General features: G+C 40.7%; 1 protein-coding gene across 4 annotated transcripts; it reads right to left on the bottom strand.

Annotated features, from left to right (window-relative positions):
• Window positions 1-580: 580 nt before the first annotated feature.
• On the bottom strand, window positions 581-16,384 carry LOC124122017 (mucin-5AC-like). 4 transcript variants are annotated; one of them, XM_046485174.2, is made up of 22 exons: window positions 15,980-16,382; window positions 12,289-12,363; window positions 11,666-11,766; window positions 10,697-10,742; window positions 10,044-10,150; window positions 9,357-9,408; window positions 9,008-9,114; window positions 8,618-8,669; window positions 8,178-8,284; window positions 7,539-7,590; window positions 7,099-7,205; window positions 6,460-6,511; window positions 6,020-6,126; window positions 5,381-5,432; window positions 4,941-5,047; window positions 4,302-4,353; window positions 3,862-3,968; window positions 3,223-3,274; window positions 2,790-2,896; window positions 2,434-2,482; window positions 1,467-1,567; window positions 581-682 (listed from the first exon to the last, which is right to left on the bottom strand). In XM_046485174.2, the coding sequence occupies exons 1-22, from the start codon at window positions 16,344-16,346 to the stop codon at window positions 677-679; spliced, it is 1,965 nt and encodes a 654-aa protein (XP_046341130.2). In that variant the 5' UTR covers window positions 16,347-16,382; the 3' UTR covers window positions 581-676. The 4 variants fall into 4 exon arrangements, with proteins under 4 accessions (XP_046341130.2, XP_048247447.1, XP_046341131.2 ...); XM_048391490.1 differs by lacking the exons at window positions 3,223-3,274; window positions 3,862-3,968 and having other exon boundaries at window positions 15,980-16,384; XM_046485175.2 differs by lacking the exons at window positions 9,008-9,114; window positions 9,357-9,408.
• Window positions 16,385-19,033: the final 2,649 nt, after the last annotated feature.

The following is a 19,033-nucleotide window of genomic DNA, read 5'->3' on the forward strand; positions in this document are numbered from 1 at the left end:
ACTGTCCTTCGTTGACAGGCTTTTATTGTTTAAGTGTATGTATTGTGTATAACGTTTGTTAGTCACGATATGGCTGAAATACTGCCGATGTGACTTATAAGTATTGTGGTGTAATATTTTCAAGTCATTAGCATTGAACCGACATATGTGTAATGGCGCCACCCAAGCTAAAAGGATATTATTGGGAATTTTACAAACGTTTGAACATCTTAGCAGTTGTGCTTATAAATCTTTCATCTGATGTAAATATGAGAACATGCAGAATAACATTTGTACAATTGGGATGCAGCATCGAAGATGAATTTCACGTTTGCATGTAAGTTGTAAAAATATGATAATTTAAGGAAAAAATATTTTGACAAAATACTATGTACATCCAAATAAAAGCAAAGTTTATATGTCACATGTGAGCAAAGCTACGAAACGAAATCTATGTCGATATATATATCATGCCATGTTATTAAGAAATGAATTCTTGTAACATTTTAACTGCTTTCACATTGTTGTGTATTCTGTACTACGGGCCTATGTTATATGTGAATAACTGAATCGATACTCAACCATGGCATAACAACAAACATATGTGACATCATATTTATTTCATCAACAACATATATGTACATAGATATTGACAGTAGCGGGAACTTCAGTATAAAACAGACACCATATGGCTCCTTTACACCTGAAAAAATAAAACATTATATGTTACTCACTATTGGCATTCTAGAAGTTGATGAGTACAAAAGGGTACAGCTTTTGGGATAACACCTTCTGGTTAATTACAGCTTGATAACGCTGCAAGAATCAACATTTAAATGTCACAAAAGGCAATTAACCAGAACTTAAGTTGTACGTTAAATTATCGTCGTTTAAGTTTTTACCGATGTATATGTTTTGATGCCCACTACTACTAAACATGTTCCAAATTGCATTGTACATGCTGAACGAAAATGACAGGAATGGCCATGCATGTGTATGGGGGCTCTGTTGATTTTCCCTGAACAAATTAGGATGACAATCAATTGTGAGATTAAGCATAAAAAGTTGAGAAGATGTTTACAGTCAAATAGGATGTGCAGTTTCAGAGGCATTGGGGGAAAGGTCAAAGTATTAAGATAAATCAAGTTCCAAATATATATTGGATACACTGGATGCTCAGTTTTATTATCGTCCTTTTTCAAAACCAAATTTCGTGTTTTCAAACAGGACACAAAGGTACCATGTCTCTAAATACAAGCCCAATGAATATTTAAATAGAGGGTCCAAAGTCATCCCTGGACTGAATCTGGGATTCAAACAACCTTCCATCACATATAGAACATTTGGATTTGTGGCGCCTAGGATGATTGAATAAGGCCATAAACAATGATGGAAGATATCGAGAAATATATACGATAAGTCGTTAACACGAGAGGACAAAACGAAATACTAATATGTGGAATGTATCCGCATCAATCTCAACTCACAACACAACACGTTAGTCCAGAACCAACAGGACAAGCTGCAGCAATCGCGAAAGCAGGAGCACAGACAGTCCTACAGTTCAAGCCACTAGTAGTGCACGGAGCTGAAAAAAATAATGAATGATACGTAGTGACGTAGACATTTATTCCCTGTGGGCCTGGTGTAAACGACCCGGTGTAAAAGGTCCATGTACCTAACGATCGAGGACAATGGTTCCCAGCTTTTTTACAACAGAGTGAATGTTCTCACTTTTACAGCAGGCTTCGGAATTGATATCGTCCCGAAGGGGCGAGGTGAATCAACAGAGTCGAATGATTTATCCAATAGTGAATAGTTCATATTACTGATCTGTCTTTGCGAATCCAGCAATCCACCTGGATGAAGGGATACTGCAGTACTCGCTGTATTCCGTGGCAAAAAAATATGAATTCATAATTCTGCACACAATTCTGCCAAGGTTTTAGCTCAGTTTTCGCGTATTAGGTTTTGCACCTGTTTGACTTGTGGCTGGAATTTTGATGATAAACGTATCCACGTCTAGAATACAAAAGCCAGCTTCATTTCAAATCGAACTCAGGAATTAGATTCCATTTAACCAAATCTTGAAATGTAAAATGTTCAAAAAATCGTTTATAATTTGTTTTTGCTTTTTCCCACATAACGCAAACACCTCAAATAATTATTTTGAATGACTTAATTAATACAACGGTCAATTCAAATATGTTTCAGTAAACCTATGCAACTTTTACACGTGTAAAATCAGCTTTGCTGTGTATGGCGGACGCATCTGCGGCAAATACATACACATGCTGCACGAGTTCTGTCATAAAAGTAATTTTCTGCAAATTAAATTATCTGCACCGACTGGCATTTCTGCAAAATATTCTGCTATCACGGAATAGCGCAGGAACTGATATTGGCGACGTTATTGACAATATCAGTCACATTGATCAAACTTTTCAGACTTACATGCGGCTATAGTTGTAGGAGCCATAGTTGTAGCGGTTACCACGGGATCCTAAATTGGTAAAGAAACGTTGTGTCAATAACAGTGTAATTTTGAATGTCTATCTATTTTATGCACCCAGAAAGAATAAGGAGGCACTTGGTTTTTATATGTTTATCTATCTATCTATCTATCTCGTTTATGCAATTCACATGTAACATGCACCATCAGGTGCACAGTTAAGTCCATACACTAGAGCTGAATGCCGTATTACTTACACAAAAATACATAAACAACATTCATGGCTATTCGTGAAAATTATTCGCGTAGCAGCAAGGAGTTTGGATAGTGTGTATTGAATGTGATAAATCATACTTACTACACAGCACACGGTACCGGCCATCGGACAGGACACGGTAGGGATGGTAGCCCCAGGACACTGAGCAAGAGGAACACAGGCGATACTTCCTTGTCCGACAGGGCACACTAGAAATTATAAGTTGACATGTATGTTTCTACTAAAGGTCGCCTTGAGTGAAGTGATGGTTAGGATTAAACTTAAAATCATTCAGTCTTTCGAAATGATAAAAGCCATATCACCGCCGACCCTACAACTGTGCTTCTTTGTTTGCCTTTACGCTAAATGGAATCTGTTTTGGTGGATAATCAAGATTCTTTGGCTTTGACGTTTCATATTTATGGTGCATTCAGACATTTTTCATCCTCATAGCTATCGTGGATGTGGTCGAGTCGGGCACAAACAAAGAAGTCATTGATATTTTGAAGACATATAAAATTGCAATTTTTCTCACTTTGTGCAGGTGTCGTTGTAGCCATAGTTGTGGGTGCCGTTGTCAATGGAGCCTAAATAGCAAAATGAAATCGTTTTATCCGACATTTGTTACATAATGTTTTGAACATACAATTCACACATTCCCACAGAAAATATATATCACAATGACAAATAACATAAAACGACACTGAAACGTTACTAGAATTATCGAAATAAGCGACTCACAACTTGTGTTGTACATTAAGCATGCTCTTTACGAAGATTTTAAAGGGCGTCATACGTCCCTTGCTCAAAAGTTGTTTGATCAAAGTTACAACATATAAGGCCTGAGTAGATCTTATTTTGACATGTACAGTATGTGCCCGTGCTTTTGCATGTAAACAATTGACTTGGCTTTACATGTGCTTGTGACGGGTACCACCGGTTTTGCAGGCTACGCTCACTTTTTCGCAAATACCTGGTATCATCAGTATGTGATAGTGATTCAAAAAACACATGCCAGTGACACAGTCGTAATCGTGCAATCGACTAAGCTTTAAGCAGAAATTCTTCTGGCTATGGAATGGGTTTAGTTGCCTTTTTATACCAACTTCTACGAGGTCATGAAATGACTGACGAAATGAGATAGTGTGTATTGCGTGGGATAAATCTTCCTTACCACACAGCACACGTTACCGGCAATCGGGCAGGACACGGAAGGGATGTTAACCCCAGGACACTGAGCAGGAGCAACACAGGCGATACTTCCTTGTCCGACAGGGCACACTAGAAATTATAAGTTGACATGTATGTTTCTACTAAAGGTCGCCTTGAGTGTAGTGATGGTTAGGATTAAACTTAAAATCATTCAGTCTTTCGAAATGAAAAAATCCATATCACCGCAGATCCTACAGCTGTGCTTCTTTGTTTGCCTTTACGCTAAATGGAATCTGTTTTGTTGGATAACCAAGACTTGAGATTCTTTGGCTTTGACATTTTATATTTACGTTGAATACAGAAATAGTTCGTTTTCACAGCTATCGGTGATGTGGTCGAGTCAGGCACAGACAAAGAAGTCGTTGATTTTTTTAAGAAATATAAAATTGCAATTTTTCTCACTTTGTGCAGGTGTCGTTGTAGCCATAGTTGTGGGTGCCGTTGTCAATGGAGCCTAAATAGCAAAATGAAATCGTTTTATCCGACATTTGTTACATAATGTTTTAAACATACAATTCACACATTCCCACAGAAAATATATATCACAATGACAAATAACATAAAACAACACTGAAACGTTACTAGAATTATCGAATTAAGCGACTCACAACTTGTGTTGTACATTAAGCATGCTCTTTACGAAGATTTTAAAGGGCGTCATACGTCCCTTGCTCAAAAGTTGTTTGATCAAAGTTACAACATATAAGGCCTCAGTAGATCTTATTTTGACATGTACAGTATGTGCCCGTGCTTTTGCATGTAAACAATTGACTTGGCTTTACATGTGCTTGTGACGGGTACCACCGGTTTGGCAGGCTACGCTCACTTTTTCGCAAATACCTGGTATCATCAGTATGTGATAGTGATTCAAAAAACACATGCCAGTGACACAGTCGTAATCGTGCAATCGACTAAGCTTTAAGCAGAAATTCTTCTGGCTATGGAATGGGTTTAGTTGCCTTTTTATACCAACTTCTACGAGGTAATGAAGTGACTGACGAAATGAGATAGTGTGTATTGCGTGGGATAAATCTTCCTTACCACGCAGCACACGTTACCGGCTATCGGGCAGGACACGGAAGGGATGTTAACCCCAGGACACTGAGCAGGAGCAACACAGGCGATACTTCCTTGTCCGACAGGGCACACTAGAAATTATAAGTTGACATGTATGTTTCTACTAAAGGTCGCCTTGAGTGTAGTGATGGTTAGGATTAAACTTAAAATCATTCAGTCTTTCGAAATGAAAAAATCCATATCACCGCAGATCCTACAGCTGTGCTTCTTTGTTTGCCTTTACGCTAAATGGAATCTGTTTTGGTGGATAACCAAGACTTGAGATTCTTTGGCTTTGACATTTTATATTTACGTTGAATACAGAAATAGTTCGTTTTCACAGCTATCGGTGATGTGGTCGAGTCAGGCACAGACAAAGAAGTCGTTGATTTTTTGAAGAAATATAAAATTGCAATTTTTCTCACTTTGTGCAGGTGTCGTTGTAGCCATAGTTGTGGGTGCCGTTGTCAATGGAGCCTAAATAGCAAAATGAAATCGTTTTATCCGACATTTGTTACATAATGTTTTGAACATACAATTCACACATTCCCACAGAAAATATATATCACAATGACAAATAACATAAAACGACACTGAAACGTTACTAGAATTATCGAAATAAGCGACTCACAACTTGTGTTGTACATTAAGCATGCTCTTTACGAAGATTTTAAAGGGCGTCATACGTCCCTTGCTCAAAAGTTGTTAGATCAAAGTTACAACATATAAGGCCTCAGTAGATCTTATTTTGACATGTACAGTATGTGCCCGTGCTTTTGCATGTAAACAATTGACTTGGCTTTACATGTGCTTGTGACGGGTACCACCGGTTTGGCAGGCTACGCTCACTTTTTCGCAAATACCTGGTATCATCAGTATGTGATAGTGATTCAAAAAACACATGCCAGTGACACAGTCGTAATCGTGCAATCGACTAAGCTTTAAGCAGAAATTCTTCTGGCTATGGAATGGGTTTAGTTGCCTTTTTATACCAACTTCTACGAGGTCATGAAATGACTGACGAAATGAGATAGTGTGTATTGCGTGGGATAAATCTTCCTTACCACACAGCACACGTTACCGGCAATCGGGCAGGACACGGAAGGGATGTTAACCCCAGGACACTGAGCAGGAGCAACACAGGCGATACTTCCTTGTCCGACAGGGCACACTAGAAATTATAAGTTGACATGTATGTTTCTACTAAAGGTCGCCTTGAGTGTAGTGATGGTTAGGATTAAACTTAAAATCATTCAGTCTTTCGAAATGAAAAAATCCATATCACCGCAGATCCTACAGCTGTGCTTCTTTGTTTGCCTTTACGCTAAATGGAATCTGTTTTGTTGGATAACCAAGACTTGAGATTCTTTGGCTTTGACATTTTATATTTACGTTGAATACAGAAATAGTTCGTTTTCACAGCTATCGGTGATGTGGTCGAGTCAGGCACAGACAAAGAAGTCGTTGATTTTTTGAAGAAATATAAAATTGCAATTTTTCTCACTTTGTGCAGGTGTCGTTGTAGCCATAGTTGTGGGTGCCGTTGTCAATGGAGCCTAAATAGCAAAATGAAATCGTTTTATCCGACATTTGTTACATAATGTTTTAAACATACAATTCACACATTCCCACAGAAAATATATATCACAATGACAAATAACATAAAACAACACTGAAACGTTACTAGAATTATCGAATTAAGCGACTCACAACTTGTGTTGTACATTAAGCATGCTCTTTACGAAGATTTTAAAGGGCGTCATACGTCCCTTGCTCAAAAGTTGTTTGATCAAAGTTACAACATATAAGGCCTGAGTAGATCTTATTTTGACATGTACAGTATGTGCCCGTGCTTTTGCATGTAAACAATTGACTTGGCTTTACATGTGCTTGTGACGGGTACCACCGGTTTGGCAGGCTACGCTCACTTTTTCGCAAATACCTGGTATCATCAGTATGTGATAGTGATTCAAAAAACACATGCCAGTGACACAGTCGTAATCGTGCAATCGACTAAGCTTTAAGCAGAAATTCTTCTGGCTATGGAATGGGTTTAGTTGCCTTTTTATACCAACTTCTACGAGGTAATGAAGTGACTGACGAAATGAGATAGTGTGTATTGCGTGGGATAAATCTTCCTTACCACGCAGCACACGTTACCGGCTATCGGGCAGGACACGGAAGGGATGTTAACCCCAGGACACTGAGCAGGAGCAACACAGGCGATACTTCCTTGTCCGACAGGGCACACTAGAAATTATAAGTTGACATGTATGTTTCTACTAAAGGTCGCCTTGAGTGTAGTGATGGTTAGGATTAAACTTAAAATCATTCAGTCTTTCGAAATGAAAAAATCCATATCACCGCAGATCCTACAGCTGTGCTTCTTTGTTTGCCTTTACGCTAAATGGAATCTGTTTTGGTGGATAACCAAGACTTGAGATTCTTTGGCTTTGACATTTTATATTTACGTTGAATACAGAAATAGTTCGTTTTCACAGCTATCGGTGATGTGGTCGAGTCAGGCACAGACAAAGAAGTCGTTGATTTTTTGAAGAAATATAAAATTGCAATTTTTCTCACTTTGTGCAGGTGTCGTTGTAGCCATAGTTGTGGGTGCCGTTGTCAATGGAGCCTAAATAGCAAAATGAAATCGTTTTATCCGACATTTGTTACATAATGTTTTAAACATACAATTCACACATTCCCACAGAAAATATATATCACAATGACAAATAACATAAAACAACACTGAAACGTTACTAGAATTATCGAATTAAGCGACTCACAACTTGTGTTGTACATTAAGCATGCTCTTTACGAAGATTTTAAAGGGCGTCATACGTCCCTTGCTCAAAAGTTGTTTGATCAAAGTTACAACATATAAGGCCTGAGTAGATCTTATTTTGACATGTACAGTATGTGCCCGTGCTTTTGCATGTAAACAATTGACTTGGCTTTACATGTGCTTGTGACGGGTACCACCGGTTTGGCAGGCTACGCTCACTTTTTCGCAAATACCTGGTATCATCAGTATGTGATAGTGATTCAAAAAACACATGCCAGTGACACAGTCGTAATCGTGCAATCGACTAAGCTTTAAGCAGAAATTCTTCTGGCTATGGAATGGGTTTAGTTGCCTTTTTATACCAACTTCTACGAGGTAATGAAGTGACTGACGAAATGAGATAGTGTGTATTGCGTGGGATAAATCTTCCTTACCACGCAGCACACGTTACCGGCTATCGGGCAGGACACGGAAGGGATGTTAACCCCAGGACACTGAGCAGGAGCAACACAGGCGATACTTCCTTGTCCGACAGGGCACACTAGAAATTATAAGTTGACATGTATGTTTCTACTAAAGGTCGCCTTGAGTGTAGTGATGGTTAGGATTAAACTTAAAATCATTCAGTCTTTCGAAATGAAAAAATCCATATCACCGCAGATCCTACAGCTGTGCTTCTTTGTTTGCCTTTACGCTAAATGGAATCTGTTTTGGTGGATAACCAAGACTTGAGATTCTTTGGCTTTGACATTTTATATTTACGTTGAATACAGAAATAGTTCGTTTTCACAGCTATCGGTGATGTGGTCGAGTCAGGCACAGACAAAGAAGTCGTTGATTTTTTGAAGAAATATAAAATTGCAATTTTTCTCACTTTGTGCAGGTGTCGTTGTAGCCATAGTTGTGGGTGCCGTTGTCAATGGAGCCTAAATAGCAAAATGAAATCGTTTTATCCGACATTTGTTACATAATGTTTTGAACATACAATTCACACATTCCCACAGAAAATATATATCACAATGACAAATAACATAAAACGACACTGAAACGTTACTAGAATTATCGAATTAAGCGACTCACAACTTGTGTTGTACATTAAGCATGCTCTTTACGAAGATTTCAAAGGGCGTCATACGTCCCTTGCTCAAAAGTTGACTAAGCTTTTAGCAGAAATTCTTCTGGCTATGGAATGGGTTTAGTTGCCTTTTATGCCAACTTCTACGAGGTCATGAAGTGTGTATTGCGTGGAATAAATCTTCCTTACCACACAGCACACGGCACCGGCCACCGGGCAGGACACAGAAGGGATGTTAACCCCAGGACACTGAGCAGGAGCAACACAGGCGATACTTCCTTGTCCGACAGGGCACACTAGAGAATAAAAGTTGCCATGTATGTTTCTACTAAATGTGTACATTTGTAACGATGGTTGTGATTAAAGTGTCGGTCATTCGGTTTCTCAAAATAATAAAAGCCATGTCGCCGCCGTCCATTAGGTGTTGTTTTTTTCACGTTGCATTCAGATATATTTCATCCTTACATCTATCATGGATGTCGGGAATGGACTAACCAGTTGTTATCATGAATAAATGTAAAATACAATCTTTTCTCACTTGGTGCAGGTGTGGTTGGTGCCATGGTTGTGGTTGCCATTGTCAATGGAGCCTAAATAGCAAAATAAAATCGTTTTTATCCGACAGTTGATACATAAATGTTTTGAATATACAATTCCTACTTTCCCACAGAAAGTATATATCCCAATGACAAATAACACAAATCGACACTGAAATGTTACCAGAATTATCACATTGAGTGATTCACAACTTGTGTGGTACAATCGAACATGCTCTTTACGAAGATTTCAAAGAGCATCATACGACGCTTGCTCAATAGTTACAACATTCAAGGTCTGAGTAGGTCTTTCAAAAAGTATTATGGTAGACGTGTGGTAAACGTTTCCAAATAATTTCTGATGAAATTCCTTATCTTGACTTGTACCATGTTCCCATGTTTTTCAGGTGAACAATTGATTTGGCTTTTCGTAGTTTTGTGACGGGTACAACCGATAAGCCAGGATACGCCGCTCTTTTCCGCGAACACCTGGTATCATCACTATTTGATAGTGGTTCATAGACACATTCCTATGACGCAGTTCGAATCGTGCAATCGACTCAGCTTTTGGCAGAAACATCTTGTGGCTTTGGAATGAGTTTTGTTGTATTTTTATGTCAACTTCAGAGATGACATGAAATGACTGACGAATGGAAAAGTGTGTATTGCCTGGGAGAAATCTTCCTTACCACACAGCACACGGTACCGGCTATCGGGCAGGACACTGAAGGAATGGAAGCCCCAGGACACTGAGCAGGAGCAACACAGGCGATACTTCCTTGTCCGACTGGGCAAGCTGAAATTGAAGAATGGAAATTATCATAACAATTTATGGCAGTCAAATGTGTACCATGAAATGTGTACTTTTATGGTAAAAGCTGAACGCCTTTAATGTCACGGTAGACCGAAAACAGCACATGTGGACTCTAAAAGTCCAAAAAGGTTGTTTATACAATTAACTGTAAAACGTAGGTCCTACAATCCACATGTAACACCTCTCAGTAGGTGTCGCTTGAAAGTAGAACCTCTCATAAGGTTATTTTGAGATAGCAAGAGACCTGCAATACCGCATGCTAATCCAGAAGGCTTGTCAAACATTGTCCCTTTTATTTTAACTGTAAAGAACGGTGAAGATCCGTGCTAGAATTCGTCTTCAGCGACTAACGGGATCTGGTTGTCAGGCTTGCTGACTTGGTTGATGCATGTAATCGTATCCAAATTACGATGCTCGTGATGTCAATCAGTGGATTATTTACAGACTGCCGTCATATAGCTGGAATATTGTTGAGTGCGGCGTTAAACAACAAACTATGAAACAAATATAAAATACAGCTAGTCTTACGTTGCGGTGCTGCAGTCGTAGTCGGAGCTGGGGTTGGAATTGGTGACTGAATACAAACGAAAAACACATTTTATGACATTTACGGTTGTCGAATCCACCTACAAAACCTTTTGATTAAAAAATTTAAATCGCAGGATTGCCTGGTCCAAAATCGATTATAGTCCGCCGTAATATGGTTGGAATATTTCTCAGTGCGGTGTTAAATACGTAACCAACAATGTTCTGAATTTGTGATTTGTGAATACTCTCTAGACAGAAATGTGGACGGGATTATACGAGCAAGCGTCAAACGCATTTTGCGAAACCAATGTCAGAATTCATGCATTTCCCGAACGAGAGCGAGTGTAAAACATGTATTCTCACACGAAGTTCGTCAAATCAGTATGACACACATGCGAGTGTAACAATTTATGTATTACCCTCCATTCTTAATCCTTTTGAGATTCCCTTTAGAAAAAAATGCACTGATCACGAGCGCCGTCTTAGAAAGCCACAATTGTCGAACAACGGCAACAATCTTCAGCTAGTGTGGTGTTCTTCCAACCATACCTCGATTCGAATGACGTCAACAATGTCGTCCCGATGATGTTAACATTACACTGGTGCGCGTAAAATGATATTTGCACAAATGCAGATAAGATAAAAATTATGAACTCGGTTATTTCAAAGCCTATATGGGTAAAAAGTATAAATAAGGCTCAGCTACAATATCTTCCATTGTGATGGAGTCTGTCTGAAAGCATATATTACTGACATGACCTACTGCACTTCACACTTTTCAAAATACAGTTGTAAAATGGGTAGTGAAATGTTTCTCGGGACAACACAGTTGAGTTGTTATTGTGTGTTCCAGAAGTACAAAGCTACAAACGATGGGAAGACGACTGGCGTTAAACTATACCCGATGGCTCTGTATATAGGTTCCTCCTTATTCTTAGAACTAGAAAATCATAGATATGTGAAACTTACTGCGCAGCACACAGTATTGCCCATACAGGCAAAGGAATCCAGAACAAAGGTGCATGCAGCTGCAGTAACACAGGCAATAGTTCCCTGTCCTACCGGGCACACTGAAAGAAAGAGCAGTGATTGAACATGGTCCTACAAAACTTTCATAAATAGTTCAGCCATATCATGATGGGACCCTCTCACATTGCACCCATGTGTTGAATCGAACCTGTTCTTAGGCGTGCATTGATGTTGATGGACACTGCCACTTTGAACACTATTTCAGTTCTTTCACGTGTCAGTTTGATGCGTTAGGAAAGCACCAAGTGATGAACGTCTTATACGTTTTCCACTTTGGCGAAACCCACGATCAAAGGAATTGTGCTGACAAACCAAGGCGATCAGGGCGAATTTTGGATTCGACCCAAGACCATAGATTTCTGGCATGCCTCAGAGTCACAACTCTGCACAGCCACCCATGTGACCAACATATATTTATCACGACCTTGACATTCAAGCGCCATTTTATTTTCACCGTGCCTCAGCTAGGGCGCAAGTCTACATCCATACATTTTCAGTCAGACATATACATTTGTTGATGAACCATTATACTTTCAGGCAATATGTACAAAATGAATATTTACTGCCTAGGCTTGTGGTCGCTGCGATCGTAGTCGTTGTGGTGGCCATGGTAGTTGTGACCGGGGCAGCCGTTGATCCTGAAAAAGGGTGAGTAAGTGGGGTAAGAAATTGACAGTAGAAGTATGAACAGCAATTTCCAAACGTTATGTAAGCGTTAAAACACGACTCCGAGAAATGCAAACCCTCGAGCGAGGGAAAAGCAACTACTTATACTCAACAACAAAAGTTCCTGTAACACCAATATTTTAGTGTATTTTTCAAACAAGTAAAATTTGGTTTTCAATATTGTAGTACATGTATAGAATCAAGTCACAAAAACGCAACTGCTACAGAAAAGCATGCATTCCATGCAAAACTTGACTTTGATGCAAGCCCCATGCATTTCACTACCCAAGAATGGATATAAAAACGTGTGCGTTAACGGGATTCCACATGCATTGTTGAGCATCATGCTGACAACAACCACTCAGAAAAACAACAAAAGTACGCAATTATTCAACATTACGAAATGCCACGCCTGTCCGAAAATGAGCGTCTGCGAGCCATTGGTATGCTTGAAGCAGGATCGAGTCAACGTGATGTTGCAAGACAATTTAACGTCCACAGAAACACCATTTGGTGTTTATGGCAACGTTGGCATCAGACGAATGCAGTCAGAGACCATCCTCGGAGTGGCAGGCCACGCGTAACCAATCATCAACAAGATAACTGGATTCGAACAACACACCTACGAAATCCAACACTGGCTGGAAGAAGCATCCCCGGCCTTTGACGAATATCTTCACAAACCGTACGTCGTCGCCTCAGATGTGGAGGGATTGTCGCCAGAAGGCCAGCCAGACGTCCCATTTTGACATGAAACAACCGTCAAGCACGTCTACAGTGGTGCAGACAGCGTCTATGCTGGGCGGCCATGCATTTGGGGCAAGTTTTATTCACTGACGAGTCTCGTTTTCACCTCAGCCACAGCGATGGACGGATTCGAGTGTACCGACGTCGAGGTGAACGTTACGTCAATCATTGTGTCATGGAAGAAGATCGGATCGAGGGCGGCAGCGTTATATCCTCACAAACCGTACGTCGTCGCCTCAGATGTGCAGGGATTGTCACCAGAAGACCCGCCTCACGTCCAATTTTGACAGGAAACCACCGTGAAGCTATTAAGCACGTCTACAGTGGTGCAGACAGCGTCTACGCTGGACGGCAATGCAGTGGGGACAAGTTCTATTCACTGACGAGTCTCGTTTTCACCTCAGCCACAGCGATGGACGGATTCGAGTGTACCGACGTCGAGGTGAACGTTACGTCAATCATTGTGTCATGGAAGAAGATCGGTTCGGGGGCGTCAGCGTTACACTTCCCAAACCGTACGTCGTCGCCTCAGATGTGCAGGGATTATCGCCAGAAGACCCGCCAGACGCCCGATTTTGACAGGAAACCACCGTCAAGCACGTCACCATGGTGCATACAGCGTCTACGCTGGACGGCCATCACCTCAGCCACAGCGATGGACGGATTCGAGTGTACCGACGTCGAGGTGAACGTTACGTCAACCATTGTGTCGGTTCGGGGGCGACAGCGTTATGGTATTGGGTGGGATTACAGCAAGACAGAGGACCCGTTTGATAGTGGTTGAGGGAAATCATCGCGACGAGATCCTCAGCCCTGTTGTTCTACCGTTTTTGCGTCGTCATGGCCCAGGCATTACCTTTCAACATGACAACGCCCGGCCTCATATTGCTCGACTTGTTTAGGATTCTCTTCAACAATACAACGTGAATGTCATCCCCTGGCCGGCTCGCTCCTCTGATCTCTCACTAATCGAGCACATGTGGGATGAGATGGATTGGCGCCTTCGACGTCAACCACGTGTTCCACACACACAATCCAGGACTTTGTGCGACGCCTGGTCCATTCCATGAGACGAAGATGTGTTGCTTGCATCGCAACCAGAGGTGGACACACGCGCTTTTGATTTGTAAATTGACATTTTGGCATGTTCATGTTTTTTTATGAAAAATTAAACCATTTGAACACTTACAAGAGTCTTTTATCTGTTGCAAACCGAAATTGTTTTAGATTTGGTAAAAAACATAACTTTGCATTAAATCTTATTCAATGTCACAGGAACTTTTGTTGTTCAGTATATATCATCCATTTGGCAACAGCAAGTTACACATTCATAAAATGAATCATGCCATGTCAAACAGTAAGATAAATATCAAAGGTGAAGTTTAAAAAAACTATATGGACGTGTCAAATAAAGCTCCTAAAATATATGAAGTACAATTAGCACACCCAAAAACAATAACGACAACGAAGTTTCAGCATGTACTACGACTGCAAGGATCTATACGTCTCCTTTTCTGCACCGTGAGTATTGTGGAGAAAATAACTTTCTAAATGAGAAGACACTTTCAGGACTGTAGGTCAGATGGACACCTTTCGCGAAATTCTGGTTTCATCACTTTTCAGTTATCCATTCACATCATTTTCACCGCTATTTAGCCTTTTATGCGCAAGGGAATCTGGTTCTGTGTATAATCGAGACAAGTTATTCTCTGGCGTTGACGTTTTATATTTCCCATATGGTTCAAGATGGCATATCAACCAAGTTCCAATCCATATGGTGCAACGTGTCGTGTGACACATTACACATCTCTTATTTTCTCAAATCTTAACTAGCGCTGCCTGTTTCAACTAGGGACAGATCTTTTACTTTAATTATAGTTCTCTGTTTGCGTGTTTAAATTTTCACTGGATCACTGGATTTTCTTGTTCATCAGTCACTTGATTGTTCGGTTTGTTTAGAGGCGGCCGTCACTTGGCAGGAGTACTGCCGTGCGGCATTGTGTGAGAGGCGAGTGCTACCGGTGGGGCAGGTCATGTTAACCTTTTCACGAACACCTGGTGTCATCACTGATTTTCAGTGGTCCATTCATATACCGTTCATAGTTATTTTACCATTTACGCCAAATGGGATCTGTTTCGGTGGATACCCTAGACTGATTATTTATTCTCTTGCCTATGTGTGGTATTATTACCCTCGACCGTCGCCGTCAGGGTGCCATGACACACAAGCAACCAAGTAACCAAACATGACACCTGACCCATCCGGGTTACAATATGTCTTCAGCAACCACAACTTGTAGTAAGAAGCGACTAACGGGATCGGGTGGTCAGGATCCCTCAATCGATGCATGTCATGGTATCCCAATTGCGTGGATCTGTGCTCAATCACTGGATTGTCTGGTGCATCATTTACAGATAAAAAAGCTAAAAAGTGCTGAGTACGGAGTTAAACAGCAAACAAACAGCTTACAACAAGGCCTAACAAGCCCGAAACCTCAACGAGGGGATTCCTAACTGCACAAGCGGATCCTTGTGTTAGGAGTAAATGTAATTTTGAGAATGATTGTTCTTCGAAAGTGAAGAGCGTATATCATTTCCATTTTCAAGCAACAGGCACCTTTTTATGCAGATTGTCAGAGTCGCGAATTCTATAGGGAGGGCAGGACAATGTCCTTCTTTCCCTTTTCGCGAACACCTGGTGTCATCATTGACTTTCAGTGATCCATTCGTATAATTTTACGCCCAATGGAATCAGTTTTCGGTGTATATTCAAGAGAAGATTATTCTCTAACGTCGACGCTTTATATTGTAAGTAATAGAATAATAGATAATAGAACATACCTGTATTTTGTCTTTGTGCCAGGGCAAGTATTTGTCGTGCATACACACACAATGGAGTAGTATCCCCGGCGCATTGGTCGACTAGTAGTTGATAAGCGGCCAAGTCACGAGCCTCTACAACTTCGAGCAAGGCAAAGTCGGGGTAGCCTGGAATAAAGTTACAACGTGTCCACCTGCAGATTTCGGCCATGACGAAAAAGTTGGAACATGTCGTGATTAGAGTATCATTTAGACATATGCTCGAAGAAGCCGTTTCAATCGCATCACAGTTGCTGATGATAGCAGCTCTGAGTTCAGGTGCGGTAAGAACTTGTGCCCCCACAATGGGGAAGGCTAGGATAGTCAGCCAAAGGCCAAGGCTCAACATCCTTGTCTTGTCTGAAGTCACTGGCAATGCTACATACCATACTAGCTCGACTCGTATTTATATTGTACCCAAGGGGAATTCACTCTTTATCGTAAGCTTTTTTGTTCCACGTGAACACTCCCCTTGAAGCCATAAAGATAATCATTGCATTAAATGCTAAAGAGATAAGTAGCTATATCCTAAGGATGATAGGGAGTGGGGATAATATCAGTGTGACGGTAACGTTTGGGGATGGGGATGTGAGGCAATTATATGTTTTATTATAAAGTTGTTTTTAGATCGACTTTGGTAAAATATATTCACAAATAGTTATTTCGTTCAATATTAAACGTCAACAGCAGAGAATAACCAATTTTCGACTTAAACAAAATCCTTTGGACTTAAAAGGCAAAATAGCGGCGAAAATTGTCTGAATTGATCACTGAAAATTAGTGGTGACATTAGGTGTTGGCAAAAGAGTAAGGGTCGCGCACCCCCCGCAGCCCCACCTCTGTATCCGCCCATGGGTCGTGCCCTACCGGTTGCTCCCAAGACAGTCGGTATTCTGCTGTATAATATAGCTCAAATGTTTTTGTTTTTTTGCTTGTCTAATATTAGTCACACCGAGAAGACGTCACCGCAATCATCAATAGAAAAACACAAAATTGCAAGGTCTCTGACGTCCCTAAAACATGAAATACGCTCTTTTGTTCGTTCTGCTCGAACTGTATTATTTTCAGATTTTAGTAACCGCAGATATTTCTATAGCCAGTCGTGTTGTGCCATGCGTATGTAATAGTAGTGGCGGAAGGTTTTTTGTTGACAGTGGCACCATAATGGAAGCACCAGTAAAAGGTCCAGTTGAAGCAATTGCAGTTCGTAGTCACGCTTGATTTTTGTTTGTTTGTTGTTTAACGCCGCACTCAGCAATATTCCAGCTATAAGACGGCGGTGTGTAAATAATCGAGTCTGGACCAGACAGTCAAGCGATTTATATCATGAGCATCGATCCACGCTATTAGGATCGATGACATGCATCAAACAAGTCAGCGAGCCTGACCACCCGATCCCGTTAGTCGCTTCTTACGACAAACAAGTCGCCTTTTGCAGCAAGCATGTGTTGCTGACGACATATTCTACCCCGGATCTTCACGGGTCTATTCACAACCGGTAGTTCAAGAACATCGCAGGTGTGCCAATAATGCTGCAACATGTTTGACCCATTGTGATATCTCTCTTCAATGTAGACATAAACATGTATGTTTCAATATTACTGGTTGATTATTCATTGATCTTGTGTGGTCATTTACTGTTTTCACAACGATTGTATGTGTGTGTCTGTGTGTGTGTGTGTGTGTATGTGTGTGTGTGGGGGGGGGGGGATATGTGTGTTTTGGGTAGGGGGGGGGGGGGGGGAGTGGAGTCATAAACACACTGAGTGAGTGAGGGAGTTTGGTTTAACGCCGCTTTTAACAGTATTCCAGTTATATCACGGCGTGTCAGCTTAATGTGGGAGGAAAGCCCGAAGTGATGCAGGCCTCAGACGTTTACCACTTCGGTGAAACCCACGAGCACGGGTATGGTGCTGACAAACCTAGAAACATAATCGGGGCGAACCGGGATTCGAACCCAAAATCATAGGTTTCTGGCGTGCCTAAGGGACGCAACCCTGCACAGAGAATCGAGGCGCCTTAGACGACTGGGCCACCCGTGCCCCCAATAAACACAGAATCAAATGATCTTTCTTGTCCTATAGTTAAAGTTCAAGCACCTATGTGTCTAATCGTTCAAGTATGGACAGTTAACCAACATTATGTCCGCTTCCATGCATGTTGTGCCCTTTAGACAACTTTTAGTAAAACGACTGCAAGGCTAGATGCTATAATTTATACGAATTGTCTATCAGGTCATTAAAATAAGATGAGATATTTTGTCTCACGGATAAACTGTTATGGGTTAGTTGTTTTTTCTAGGCTCTTTTTTTGTTCATTATCGTACCCACGACAACCATTTTGCCAAGTAGGGGTTGCTTAGGATCTATTCTACCCCGGATCTTCACGGGTCAGAAAATAATACTGTTACAGTCATTGTTTAAAAATATATTACACTGTCAAATAACAAAAGGTCTTAAATATCTTTTTTTAGTTGTGGCCATATTGGATTTGGATTTGGATATATTTTTTTCTAATCAATTATATTTTCAACATCATATCTTGTTAGGTTCTTCACAGAACCTTTTGAAAGTTTCATCAAGTTATTTTGCTATATATACCTCATTTTTTGTTCTTAGTTGCATGTTAAAAGTAACACTGCTTGGTGTTTATATTTGGTTATATAGAAACCAAATGCGAGTGCAAATACTGAAGGAAGCGCCCTAGAAATCCACGATTAACCCCAATTCACTTGCTTTGCATAGACGCGAGCGCAATACACAGTATTGTTGCAAATATCTTCTGTATTATGTATACTACCCTTGAAGGTCAGGGTTACAATTAATCTTCAGCAACCCATGCTTGTCTTAAGAGGTAACTATGCTTGTCTAAGAGGCGGTTAACGTGATTGTGTGGTCAGACTCACTGACTTGGTTCTTCATTTCCCAATTGCCAATTGTTTCGGTACCTTACTTTCGACGGCGTTGTTAAAAGCAAACCATTTGAGGATTCGAACATAGTCGATGTCGGAAAGCAAAACTTTTGACGGCGTTGGTA

This window comes from Haliotis rufescens, unplaced genomic scaffold, assembly GCF_023055435.1.
Source record: "Haliotis rufescens isolate VD_foot unplaced genomic scaffold, xgHalRufe1.0.p SCAF_9, whole genome shotgun sequence".
NCBI classification, from domain to species: Eukaryota; Metazoa; Mollusca; class Gastropoda; order Lepetellida; family Haliotidae; genus Haliotis; species Haliotis rufescens.